At 39.3% G+C, this 12453-nt stretch overlaps 1 protein-coding gene across 6 annotated transcripts in view; it reads left to right on the top strand.

The window, feature by feature from the left end:
- Positions 1–12453, top strand: part of AFF2 (AF4/FMR2 family member 2) — a 334300-nt gene that overhangs the window by 197150 nt on the left and 124697 nt on the right. For all 6 annotated transcript variants that reach the window (XM_038164527.1, XM_038164528.1, XM_038164532.1 and 3 more), the window contains exons 5-7: positions 3400–3486; positions 6483–6519; positions 6771–6822. In XM_038164527.1, the coding sequence (XP_038020455.1) occupies positions 3400–3486; positions 6483–6519; positions 6771–6822 (176 nt within the window). The remainder of the gene's footprint in view (positions 1–3399; positions 3487–6482; positions 6520–6770; positions 6823–12453) is intronic.

Genomic DNA, 12453 nt, shown 5'->3' with positions numbered 1-12453 from the left:
CCTTGTACCTCTGCATCCCTTGGAAAGTTTGCTTGGGGTATTTGTGTTTTGGGTGATTCATTAGATCGCGTCTGCATGTGTCCTTCTTAGTTACTTACCTGAGGGCTTTTGTAGCCAAAAAAAACCAGACTTAGCTGAAGAGGTGAGCATGTCTAGCTCTAATAAATAAAACACATGGAGTCAATTAAAACAATGTTTAAATAATTTTCAGAAAGGAGGATGCTTGATGTTACTACATCAGAGGACCACAGTGACTTTTAAGCCAAGAAACAGAGCAGGTTTACTTTCTCATTTAATCTCCAGGTTTATAAAAAAAATGCATGCTTCTATAGCAGTCATCTACCCACTCCAACAGTTAACATGATTTTGGAATTATTTTAAGTCCAAACCATGTGAAAATAAATCCTAACTCAATTTTGTGGGATTACTTTGTTTCCATTAAATTCCTCCTTAAAGTGTTTCATATGCTTGCTTTTATTATTTTTACTTCCAGGAATTTCTAAATACTTCCAAATTTGGATTGATTAAAGTGTTTTAAGTTTTCCTGGAAAAAAACCATGAATTTAATTCTCTTTCTATTTTCCCAGGTATTTACAAAGTAAGGTGGTTACATCTCAATGGATACGTACACAACACACACCACCGTCTGCGTGGCTTTTTATAGTCTTAACATATTAGAAGGTGAATATATCAGATTTCACAAGCTAAACAAAACGGAGCTTAGCAAATACTTAAAGATGAGGGACCTCCAGAAGAAATTGGTGCACAAGAAAGAATGGTGAAGTCGTGTGGTTTTAAACCAATTACATCTAAATTAAACCAATGACATCTTTTCTTCTGATGCTCTGGAGTAACCTATCTGTGCTTAAGGAACGGAGCAGGAGCGAGCTAAGCAGTCACATCCCCGCAGGGTGTGGGCTTGGGATTTTCACCCTTCTCTGACAACAGTGCAGTGCCATTTTTCCATGTCCTTCTGTAGCTCAGCTCTGTGTGACTGGAACATGCAGCTGCGTGGTGCTCAGTGTGGGGTTGCTGCCCAGACATTTTGAAGTGACATTTTTCAGATGAGTGAACTCAAAACTTTCTTTACCACCGCTCAAGGTTCTTTGTTGACAGTGCTCTGGCACCTGTTTGTAGGTAGATATAGGTATGTTTCTTTAGCTAAATATATACTTTCTCACTCCTTTCAGAGACAGTGTTGGTTTATATGTTTATATGAGCTTTAAATGTTTGTGTTATGCATGTGTGATCCTATCTGGAATTTTCTGTCCAATAATTTTCAATGCAGTGAGATTTGAAGTGAAATGCTTCCATGTAGCTATGTTGTACCTTTGTAAGAGGTTTTGGTGCTCACGAGGTCAGTCTGTAAACACAGAGACTGGATAGTCCTAACATCAGTGGAGGCAGAATGTCTTACCTTGTAATTGAATTTCCTTAAATGATAGCAGGCTCCTTTTCCCACTGTTTTATATTCACATGTCACCTAATAGGGAGATGACTAGGTTTGCTTACACTTCAGCCTGCCAAGTAGGTAGGCAGTGGATACTACATGTGTTTTGACAGGCAATATTCTGAAATGTTTGCTGGCATCACCTCTCCATGAATCCAGGCTCTCTGAGCATTTTCTGTGTGGGCAGGAAGAGACTGAGGTCAAGCCTATAATTGTAGTTCTAGAATATTCTTCATTTCTGCTTCAGTCAGAATGCCTGGCCCTCTTTTTATTATGTGATCCATTCTCTGTTTCATCATTTTGCTATGAAGAGATTTGCCACAAAGCAACCTCCATGGCATAGGCTTTGGGCTTTGTCCAGTGAAAACAGGCCCTGGGCTCCACAGCAGAAACCCAGAAGTTCTTTCAGGAGTGCAGCCTGGCCCATCTGCCCAAGGAAGTCTATGTCTGCCTGTCCCACTGACTGAGGACCATGGTGCAGAGTTTTCCTTTCTCTGTCCTGTATGAGGCATCATCTGGGAGGGACAACTGTAGATCTGAAACTTGCTGGTGCTGTCTTCAGTGAGGTATAATTAGTATCAGCTGTAGCCACCCAGGGCATGTGTTTAGCCAAAATGCACCCACCACACTGCCCTTTTTACACCACCTATATTTTCTTAATCAATAGCATTATGTTATGTTTTCATTTGTGGTTCATTTGAGCAGTTGTCACATTATCTACAGAAACTGGCCTGTTTATAAGCTTTGTTGTGACTAGCCCTGGGTTTGACCTGTATGTAATAGCAGCTGGGAAATATAGTTTACTGCAGTCAGGCCATTGCACATAAAATTTCTGAGATTGGATGCTCTTCTGCTCTTTGCCTCCCTTGTCCCAAGAAAGAATTCCTTCTGAGCTTTTAAGCAAAGAAAAAGCACCAAGACAAAGATGCAACAGAATGCCAGAGACAACTATTACTGCCTCTCCAGATATTTATTAAATTAAAAACAAATATAAATGAGAAAGAAGCAGTGTCTCCCATAAAACACACTCTTTAGAAGGGCATTGACAAGTTCTGCCTAAGCCAGCACTTGTGCAGTTCCTTGGTTTTAGTGATTTTGCCCCTGCTCCAATGGGCACAAACCCCAGTGTGCTCATGTCTGGCTTGCTGGGGCAGCAGCTTCCTGCACTGGGAAGGAGTGGGTGTGTGCTGCTCCTCTGCTGGTGCTTGGTAGCCATGGGCACCCAGGTTGTTTCTTTAAAGATAATTGGGACATGAGTGTACAAATGATGAATAAACACACTGATATAGAAAATGGATGGTTTTTCCTTAAATAGTCTGGTAGCCAGGTTTCACTGGATTCACCTGATTTCTCAGTCCCTCGTTTTAAAGCGGAATCAGTAGTGCTCTGGGGCTATGACAGTGCTTACCACAGCAAGAGCCTATGGCCAGTGCCACCAGAAGATGCTGTGGTGCTGTCCCTGCTCTCTCTGCTACCCCAGGCATTCATGCTGCAAACCCAATCCAGATTTTTCTAGACCTGCCCCTTGTTTCTTTTGCCACTCTGCAGTCTTGAAGAGGGCTGCATCTTGCCACCATGCACTCCCCGAGAGGGTTGCACCCAATGCTGTACGGGAGGGCCCCTTCCTGCCTGTGTTTTACAGGTAGAACAACCCTGCTCTATTCATACAGTTTGGCAGGCTGACCACGGAGGTAGATCCAGTTTCCCTCAGATGAAGACATGGATGGTCACAATTTTCAAGAGTAAAACCTGTCCTCACTCTCATTCTGAGAAGTCCTGCCTGTGGGGTTGTTTAGGTGTTCATCTGTGACCTGAGAGTGTGAGGTGGTGGGGTCGATTCCTTGAGCAATTGCATCTCCAGGCTCAGTGGAGCAGATGGGACCATTTTTAGCTCTCTTTCTTCTCTACGTACATGAATTTGTTTTCTAAACTTTTTCTTTTTTCCCTAGGAGATGACCCATTCCTGGCCTCCTCCTCTCACTGCTATTCACACTCCGGGCAAGGCTGAGCAGACCAAGTTTTCTATCCCAAGCAAGGTACAAGTGGGCTATTACCAGTGACCTGATTAGCATTCTGTTCTGTTGAGTGCTCTTTGCTGGAGAGTTTATTTTTGTAATTGGTCCCACTTAAAAAAAAATTCTGATACTATTTTTAGTTGGAAATTCCCAATCAGACTGTTGCTACAAGTAGAACTTCTTATTTAAAGCTGCAGAAGACCCAGCAGAAGCAAAGTGAGCTTTTTATTTCTGTTGTTAGGGGAGTCTTTCTATGTCAAATAAAATATATTTTGTGTGGTTTTCTTCCATTATTATTTGTGCAATGTAAAGCTTTGAAATGGACATTTTTTTCCCACTTACTGATTGATTGCATGGTGAGGTTTTGGCTGCAAGTTATGGTGTCTGAAAAGGTCCCTGCATGTGAAGAGCATGATGGCATCTGTCTGTGTCACACCCCGGAGGGAGGCACAGACTCTAGGCACAGCTGCCTAGAGAGTGCCTCTAGTTCATGTAATCCACACTGAATTGTTAAATTGTATGATCTGAAGATGTCCTTAGCCCACATTGCATCATTGCCTTCTGGCTGGGATTCCAGTAGCACTGCTAGAGATCAGGCTTGTACCTGGGACAGGTTCTGCCTGAGGTGTGTCATGCTGGGACTTGAAAACCTGAGCTGAAGATGTTTGGGGAAGAAGAGAACTTCCCTAGGGTGGGAAATTTATACCATTCTGTCATGGAGCTACATAAAAGTTTCTTTCCAATGGTAGGATCTTGAAAAATGGTTTATTAAACTGGTACTGCTTAGCATTTTAGTTCAAGCAATCATATCCTTATTTAGAAGCTGGAATGTGATTTTGCTCTTACTGATTTCCCCTGTCTGAAATATAGCCACCATACTTAGCTGGGAAGAAATTAAATTAGCAGTATCTGTGGCTTCTTAAACAAAACCAAAGCCAGTGCCCAGAATGTCTTATTTTAATGGAATGTGATCGTTACTGCCCTAGCACTGCCCCTGTCACTGCAGTTTCCTGCTGCAGTGTGAAGCATCTGAAGTCATTGAATCAGAGAATGGCCTGGGTTGGAAGAGGCCTTAAAGATTATCTGGTTTCATGTAGTTCCCTACCTTGGGCAGGGGCACCTTGCAGTAGACCAGATTGCTCAGAGCCACATCCAGCCTGGCCATGAACACTTCCAGGGATGGGGCATCCACAGCTTTTCTGGACAACCTGTTCCAGCGCCTCACCACCCTCACAGTTATTTTTCCTAATATGTAATTTAAACGTACTCTCAGTCTGAGGCCATTTCCCCTTGTCCTGTGCTTATAAAAAGCCCCTCTCCATCTTTCTTGTAGGCTCATGCTTATTATGCTCTTACAAGAGCATAATCCTCATTGCAAATTGGGTGAAAGTCAGTTGCACCCTGTAAGGTGAACTGTGTGAATACAGGTTTTTTTGTGCTGGAAGCTGGGCTTTGGGGTTTTTTTGTGGTTTTGTTTTTTTTTTTTTAATTTATATAGTCTCTTAATTTAGTGTTCTGCTGCTGATGAGCCCTCCAGAAACTGGTTTGAGTCCTGCAGACTGACACTATCTCCATTGGTAGCAGTATAAGCATAGGTTCAGAGAAGCTAAAATTTTGGGTTTGCTATTCTGTTTCTATCAATTTGGCTTTGAACTTTTAAGATCCACATCAAAGTTAATTTCTGGGCACATTAAATGTTGATCCTAAAATTCTTGACCATAACACTTCAATACAAAATATAAATTAGATTTTTTTTTGAGCTAGCATTGCAGGAAATAGGCAAGCACATAAAAGTTTTCATGTTTGCTAGTCTTACTTTAAAAACTACAACAGAAGTGTCTCTTCACAACATCCCTTTAAATCAATTATGGCTGGCCAAATTATGCATCTAGGACTTAATATGGCAAGGTTGTGCAGCCATATAAACCAGAGACCGGCACTGTTAGAAGTTTTCAATTTAGCTATTAAAATAAAGGTATTCTCATGAGAAACATACATTTAAAAAGTGTGATAAAAGAGGTGGAGCTTATCAAAACAATTTATCCCTTTGACATTCAAATTTAAAGTGCCATGTTTACTCTTAGGGCATTATTTGCTTCACAAGGGACTGACTGACAGCACAATATAATATTAGGAACTAATAATGCCCTAAGAGGAAGTGCAGTGAGGGTTTTAATGACTTTAACATCCTACAGAACTAACACTTCCAGCAAAGTAGTGCCTGGCTGTAGGATGAGGTTGTAAATAACACCTTAATTTCAACTGATCAAACTCAGCTGGGAAGGAAAGCTGATGACAATCACTGTGGACTACAGAGCCTAGAGAAAAACTGAGCCAGAAAACACTGTGACATTAAAGAAACAGTTTAGTTATTGTGAACCAACAAGAATCCTGGCATTAGCATGCTCAGTGTTGTAAGCCAGACTCTTTGCTGGTTTTAAATTGTTGTACTTCCATTGATTTCATTGGATTTGGACCAATTTCCATCAGGTGAAGATGTACTTTCCGTGTCTTTATCAAATCCCGAGTGTCACAGTCCAAATAAAAACAGTGACTTTCCAATAAAAGATTACTGTATTTCCAGGCAGTGAGATCAAAGAAAAGAAAGGTGATGGCACTGAATTTAATGCATAGCTGCATTCATGCTGTGTTCTAAATTGTACGTCCTGCATGGCTCCTACACACGTCCATGGCCAAGCCTGGGGAAGGCTTGGGCTGCTGCGGGTGTAAATCTGTGTGTTGTCTCCATAAAGGGAGGGGTGTAGATTTACAGCAGCTGAGGACATACTCTTGCCTGAGCTCTGAAGGGTCCCTTAGTGGTGCTCTGTCTCCACAGTTGATGCTTTTTTTAAACTAATGTCACTGGTGCTGCCTTAACAATGCTGTGATCCCTTCCCTGCGCCATCTCCTTCCCTGTTGGTGTAATGCCAGTGCCCTTAATCTAGCAAGCCAAGATATATCTTACCTTCTCCATCTTATTTAACTAATGCTGACATTTTGTGTGTTCTTCTTTGTAGGACTCCCAACATCTGACCTCAGGATACAATGTACAAAGTAGGTCTTTATCATCCTAGTCCTAACAGTCAGGGTTGGGTATTTTTTTTTGTCTGCTAAACATCATTAAAACAAAGGCTAAAAAATTAATTTCTGTGGTGCTAAAGCAGATCGGTTCCATTTTTTATTACATGTTATGCATTGTGGCATGTTGTGAAACCAAGTATAATTAGATGGGCTGACAGCTTTGGGTGCATTTTAATTCTACAGTAATCTTTTGACATTTGAAAATGTGTTTCCTTTGTTTGCAGAGTGGAGTGATCCAGCAGGGAAAGTTGCAACTAAGTCAGTGCCACAAAAGTCGTAAGTATTATTATTTCCAGCTTTAAATCTCATTTTAAATTTATCATAAAGCATGAGCTTATTTCTCCAAAGGTAACTAAAACCTAGCTCTGCTCATAATCTTGTCCTGGTGTTCAGGTGTTCTCTGTAGTCCTTAAAAATTAGCCATAAACCAGTTTTATGTTTCCAGTGCTTATTACTGTTTCTTCTTTTTAAGCATTAGCTAACAGAGGTATGTGTGAAAGATGAGTTTATTAAGCAGAAATAATGCTGATTTTAGTTCTACAGCTTGCCAAAATTAAATCACTTTTATGCTTCTCTCATCAGATACTAAGCCTCTTACAATAGAAAATGCAACCCAATGAACAGATGATGCAGGAATTTTTACATTCATACAGTGAGAGTAAAACACATCATACAGAATGATTCTGCTAGCTGGTGCTGAAAAGCTGGTCTTGCGTTTCATACACTTTGAAACAGCTGAAAATCACAGATGATCTATAAATATGACAGTTGAAAATTGTGAAAGAGCTAATTCTCCATTGTGTTAAACCATTTTTCTTTGGTGCTTTTCTGGTGTAAGGCTGCAATAGTGTAGCAGTGAGTGGAGACCAAATTGTTTTTTACTTTTATCCCAGGTTCTCTAATTTGCAAACAGGAGCTAAATAGCAACTTTGAACAGTAGGCTATTGTTTTATACTTCTGAAAATGGATGGGTCTGATTTCCGTTCAGAGCTGCTGGGTTTTTTAGTGTTAAGTGTTCTAAAGTACTGAATGCAAAACTGCACTAGCTTAACTGACAGTTGTGTAAATACAATATGTTCATTTAAAATTACTTCCAAATTATTCTTGCCCTTAATCTACTAAAGACATAGTTTTAAAACTCCCTATGGGGAAGAAAAATCAATGTGGAGATATCTAGTCAAGTTTTAAAAATGAATTGAAATATACTGATTCTTAGTGCAAGTTTGTGTACACAAAAGGGCTTGTTGGAGTTCAGTGATGTGTCTGTAACTGTGTAAGATGTACAGGACTAGAGCAGACGTGGGTGCTGAATCCGTTGATGTACTCAGCAGGCTCTGGAGGTCCAGTTCTTTACTCATAAACTCAAGTCATGGAAGTGCTCATTTCAATACAGTCGGTTGAGTAAACCTTTACAAAATTGTGGCTGAGCGAATGATCAAATTTTAAAATTAAATAGGTTTTCTTTCAGATAAAATGAGAATTGGATAGAAATGCTAATGATATTTAGATTCATTTGCATGAATAGCATTTATTTATTAAACTTAGTAACAAATTAATTTTTGCCCTTTGCTCTTTGGCTTCCAGTAGTGACTTATTTTTTTTGTGAAGACTCTAGCCAACTGTACCCACAGTTCTTGGTAACAGGATGGGTGCATTCATGTTTCAGAACATTGAAGTGATCTAAATCTAACATCAAGCACATTCCATAATTTAAAAAAAAAAAAAGGAAAAAATATTATTGCATCTTAAAATTATTTTTCTCTAAAAGCAAATGTATTTGGATTCCACTGTGAAAAATATTTTAGTGAGTGTACCATAAAATACAATATTTCAATAGTTTGTAACCAACAGTAATAGACTTGTCAATCATGGTTTATAGTTATAAGCCGAATTTCAAAAGAACAGTGCTTCAGAGCTCAGTGGTATATAGTGCATTTAATGGGACCAAAGCTCTCTATAGGAAGCCTGATATAAAACCCGAAGACACTGAGTACATTTTATGAACCAGTTGTTCTCTGTTCTGCTGCTTGATCTAAAGTTCCACTACTATCAATCAGATTTCTGCTGCAATGAACTGCCTTCTTACGGTAGGTGATAGATTTTACACATGAGAGATCAGAGCTGCAATAAAGCTACTTTTATTTTTAGCTTCCAAATGAAGATCAGCTAACCCATTACTATCACTTTTTCTCTTTTACTGCAGAAAAATTGTTAAGGCAGCTTCTAAGAATTTCCACAGGGCTTTGGGAGGTTAGAAGGCAGTCCACTGTGAGGCTTGGTATTACGAGGCCAATGTGTTTCTTTAGATCTGTGTGTGCAGCTACCACCACCTTCACGGGGAATTGCAGTACTTGAGCACATAATGAAATTAAAGCAGGAGTGGGACAGAAAGACGTAATGATATCAAGTAGAGCTGGATAGTGCAGTCCAAACAAACCCTGAGAGGTAGGCAGCTCCTGCAGTCATTGTGTATTTTAATGATAGAGTGTTTATCAGATTGCAGTTGTATAAAGGAGGATTTAGTCTCTCTAACACTGGTCGGTTTCGGGGATATTGCAGTGTATGAGTGAAATGACAGTCCAGCTTATCCCCAGTAACATCTATTGCTACGCTCTCAGCCACACAGTATGGTCCTACTGACTTCAAAACTCTATCCCCCACCAATTATATATTTTGTCAATAGGATCTGTCATCCATATTTCAGTTTGATCAAATCTTGCTGAATTTGACTCTGTTCATGTGTGTGCTTTGTTAGAGTCCGTTTAACCTGGATATGTTTCTAGCTGTTACCCAACTTTTTTAAGTTCATGTGCAATTAAAGTCAAACTTAAATTATCTTTTCCATTTGCATTGGTCCTAGTGACAGTCCTGTAGATTCCATTGGCTCTGTTAGAGATCCAAAGGAGTTGGTAATAATGTGCTTGCATTCACCATATTGCTGAGTTATACCATGACTACTTGAGGGGTGAATGCAGAACAGAGATACCTTCATGATGCTGCATCCTGCTCCAGCAGCCAAGCTGTCTGTATGTCATAACAAGGTTCAGGTGTAGGGACACTGGCATCAAAGAAGATCAGACTGAAGGGATGTATGATTTTTGCAAGATAACCTCTCAGGTGCACACTTCTGGGGAAAACCGAGGATGACATACTGCAAGGTGGATTAATTTACCAGTGTGTTGCTATTGTAGAGGGATGCAAGATGCATGGCTTCTTGTCCAAGTAAAGCTTTCTGAAATACAAATTTCATCATTTTTATAATGTTTCAGTGTACTTTGTTACATCCACATGCTGAATAAACCCAATCCCCAGTACAGTGGATAAAATAGAAGATTGAGTAGTTAGGGTTATTTTTCTAAATTCTGCCCCTATGCACAAGAGATCATGGACTTATAACTAATCTCAGCTCTTAAGTTGCACTCAAAAATCTTGAAAATGAAATTTTGTACACTGATGTGCGTGCACGTGTGTGTGTATTGTGTTGAATTTTTACAGCTGAAATCAGGCTATGTAAAACTGCAGCACTTGATTTCCCTTTTTCTAATTTCAAATTCACTGTAAATCTCCGCTGGGCATTGTGCGGTCAGTTTTCAGCCAGTCTGCTCTGATTAGTTTATTATGAAGCAGAGTAAGCAGGAACAGATAAGGTGCAACCAATTGCACTGCAAAGGATTTTCTGTCAGCTTCCATGAATTTGAGGGGTCAGACTCAGCTCATGACTTGGGTTTCTGTTATATAATTGCCATTGCAAGTATGTCATCCTCAAACATCCAGTCCTTTTGTTCTGTTTTGGTTGTTAGCATTTGGCCTTTGTCCAGTTGGAAACTACCCAGAACCTTTTTAATCAAGCACATCCTGTGTTTTGAAATCATACTGCAGAGTAGTCTTGGGTAGTTTCCATAAAAGCCTAGCTAAAAAGAAGAATGTAATCATAATGGTATTCTTTCCCTGTCATAAAATTACTTCCTATACTTACTGTATTAATACAGTATTAAAAGGCCCTTCTCATGGGCTCAGTGAACTACCGGAAACCATTAAAAACTTAGAGCAGCAAATTTTTATAGATCAGACAAAACCAACTTGTTTTATCTTTATGGAGTTTTTTGTTATCCATCATACTTAATGATACACAACCTGTGTGTGGAATAGAGAGCAGCTAAATACAGGGAGCTTAAAACTAAAGCAAGCAGCTGAAAATCTTTTTGTGATATTTCAGCAAGGATTTTCCTACATTTGTTCAGCACAGCTTTTCAGTTGGGCCAGGATTTCACTTCACAGTTCCAAAAAAATTCAAATTCAACCAGTACTTTCCTAATCCCAAATATTATCATAATACTTGATGGAAGCGTGTTTGAAAATGGAAATGTGCTTCTCAACATCTAAATACTTTTCATAAGTATCTAATGGCTTTTTGGAAGATCTCCTCTGTGTCAGGGACAGCCACCTGGGAACATAGAAAACAAAATTTGGCAGCATGTGCAAGCTATGAATTAAAGGTAATTCACGGTTTGAAATGAATCAGCATGAGGTCCTTATGGAGAGTAATCAGACATCAAGAGGATTTTACACCAAGTATTGGATATTGCGACAACAAGTAATGTTGTTTTTCAGAACTATTCAGAACATTCAAATCAAGAAGTAGTGATGAATTATTAACCTGGAAAGAAATCAGTTTTAAAAAAACACCACCAAAAAAAAGGGATTCATTCCATATTCATGCATAATTTCCAAAAATGTACCAGGAACCAAAAATGTAAAATTCATCTCCAACTGGCATAGGAAGCAGGTTTCTATCTATGTATCAACTCTCTATCAGTGTTGCAGTCACAATGCAGCCCAGGTGTAATACACAGGAGAAGATGAAACGTTCCTATTACTAATTACAGTTTTTAGCTGACCATAACAAAGCGTGAGAGCACCAGTTGAGCCCTCAGTGGTGACAGCCAGCTTTTTGTCACAGCCTACCTTCACGTGGCCAGCCTGAATCATTGCACTAAGTGCTGCCTGTTTGTTAGAAGTAGGAAGTTCCAAAGATATTCCCTCTGGGTAAACTGGGACAGTCTTGACTACCAGGGCCTCGCACTGCCATGTTCAAATTATGATAAGTGAAACAACAGTGGCATGTAATTGGAACTCCATTAATCTTTAGAGAGCTCCAGTGCACTATATTAAAGGGACAAATAGCAGATGAAAATAGAAGGGTCTCTTTTGAGAAATGTCACTCATCTTTCATATCTACTGTTTTGTTTTGGAAGGTAGAAGTTTTCTTTGAATCCTTTTGCCTTGTAAATTCTTGGGTTTGAAGCAATGACAGTCAGTTCAGACTGTTGCTTTGCTCCTCACTGCTGCAGGCTTTGCCTTTTGAGCAAAGAATGAAGTAATTTGGAATGAAATATACAAGTGTTTCCTATGGACAGTTGCCTATAGAAGCAAACTTGGAAAATATTTCAGCTGATGTGAAATACGTGAAAATCCAGTGTCATAATTAATAGCCCTTCATCTTTGAAGATAAGCCCATAATTCAAAATAATTTCTAAATTAGGCTTTTAATTTGTTTTCATTATTCAGCTGGCTCACATACAGTTTAACCTCCCTGTCAAAATAAAGTTATTTCCTAATACATTCTTTTCCATGATCTCTTCCTCCTGACATGTTTATAAATCAGTTTTAAAAACTGTGGGAACAGAACTAAATTAATTCTGTGATATTTTGCTGATCAATTTTTAATAATTTTTCTTGCCTATCAGAGGCTTACTGCTTTTAAGGCTGCCTGAAACAAGCTAACCAACTGCATTCTTGCCAGCATTGCTGATTGCGACTCAAGTGAGCACTGAACCATTTGAATTTCCTCTGATACTGTATAACCCCCCATTAAAAATTCAACATTTATTTGCCCTAACTAACGAG

This window comes from Motacilla alba, chromosome 4A (genome assembly GCF_015832195.1).
Source record: "Motacilla alba alba isolate MOTALB_02 chromosome 4A, Motacilla_alba_V1.0_pri, whole genome shotgun sequence".
NCBI classification, from domain to species: domain Eukaryota; kingdom Metazoa; phylum Chordata; class Aves; order Passeriformes; family Motacillidae; genus Motacilla; species Motacilla alba.
Note: the sequence above shows the minus strand (reverse complement) of the source record. Positions and strands in the feature narration are given on the sequence as shown.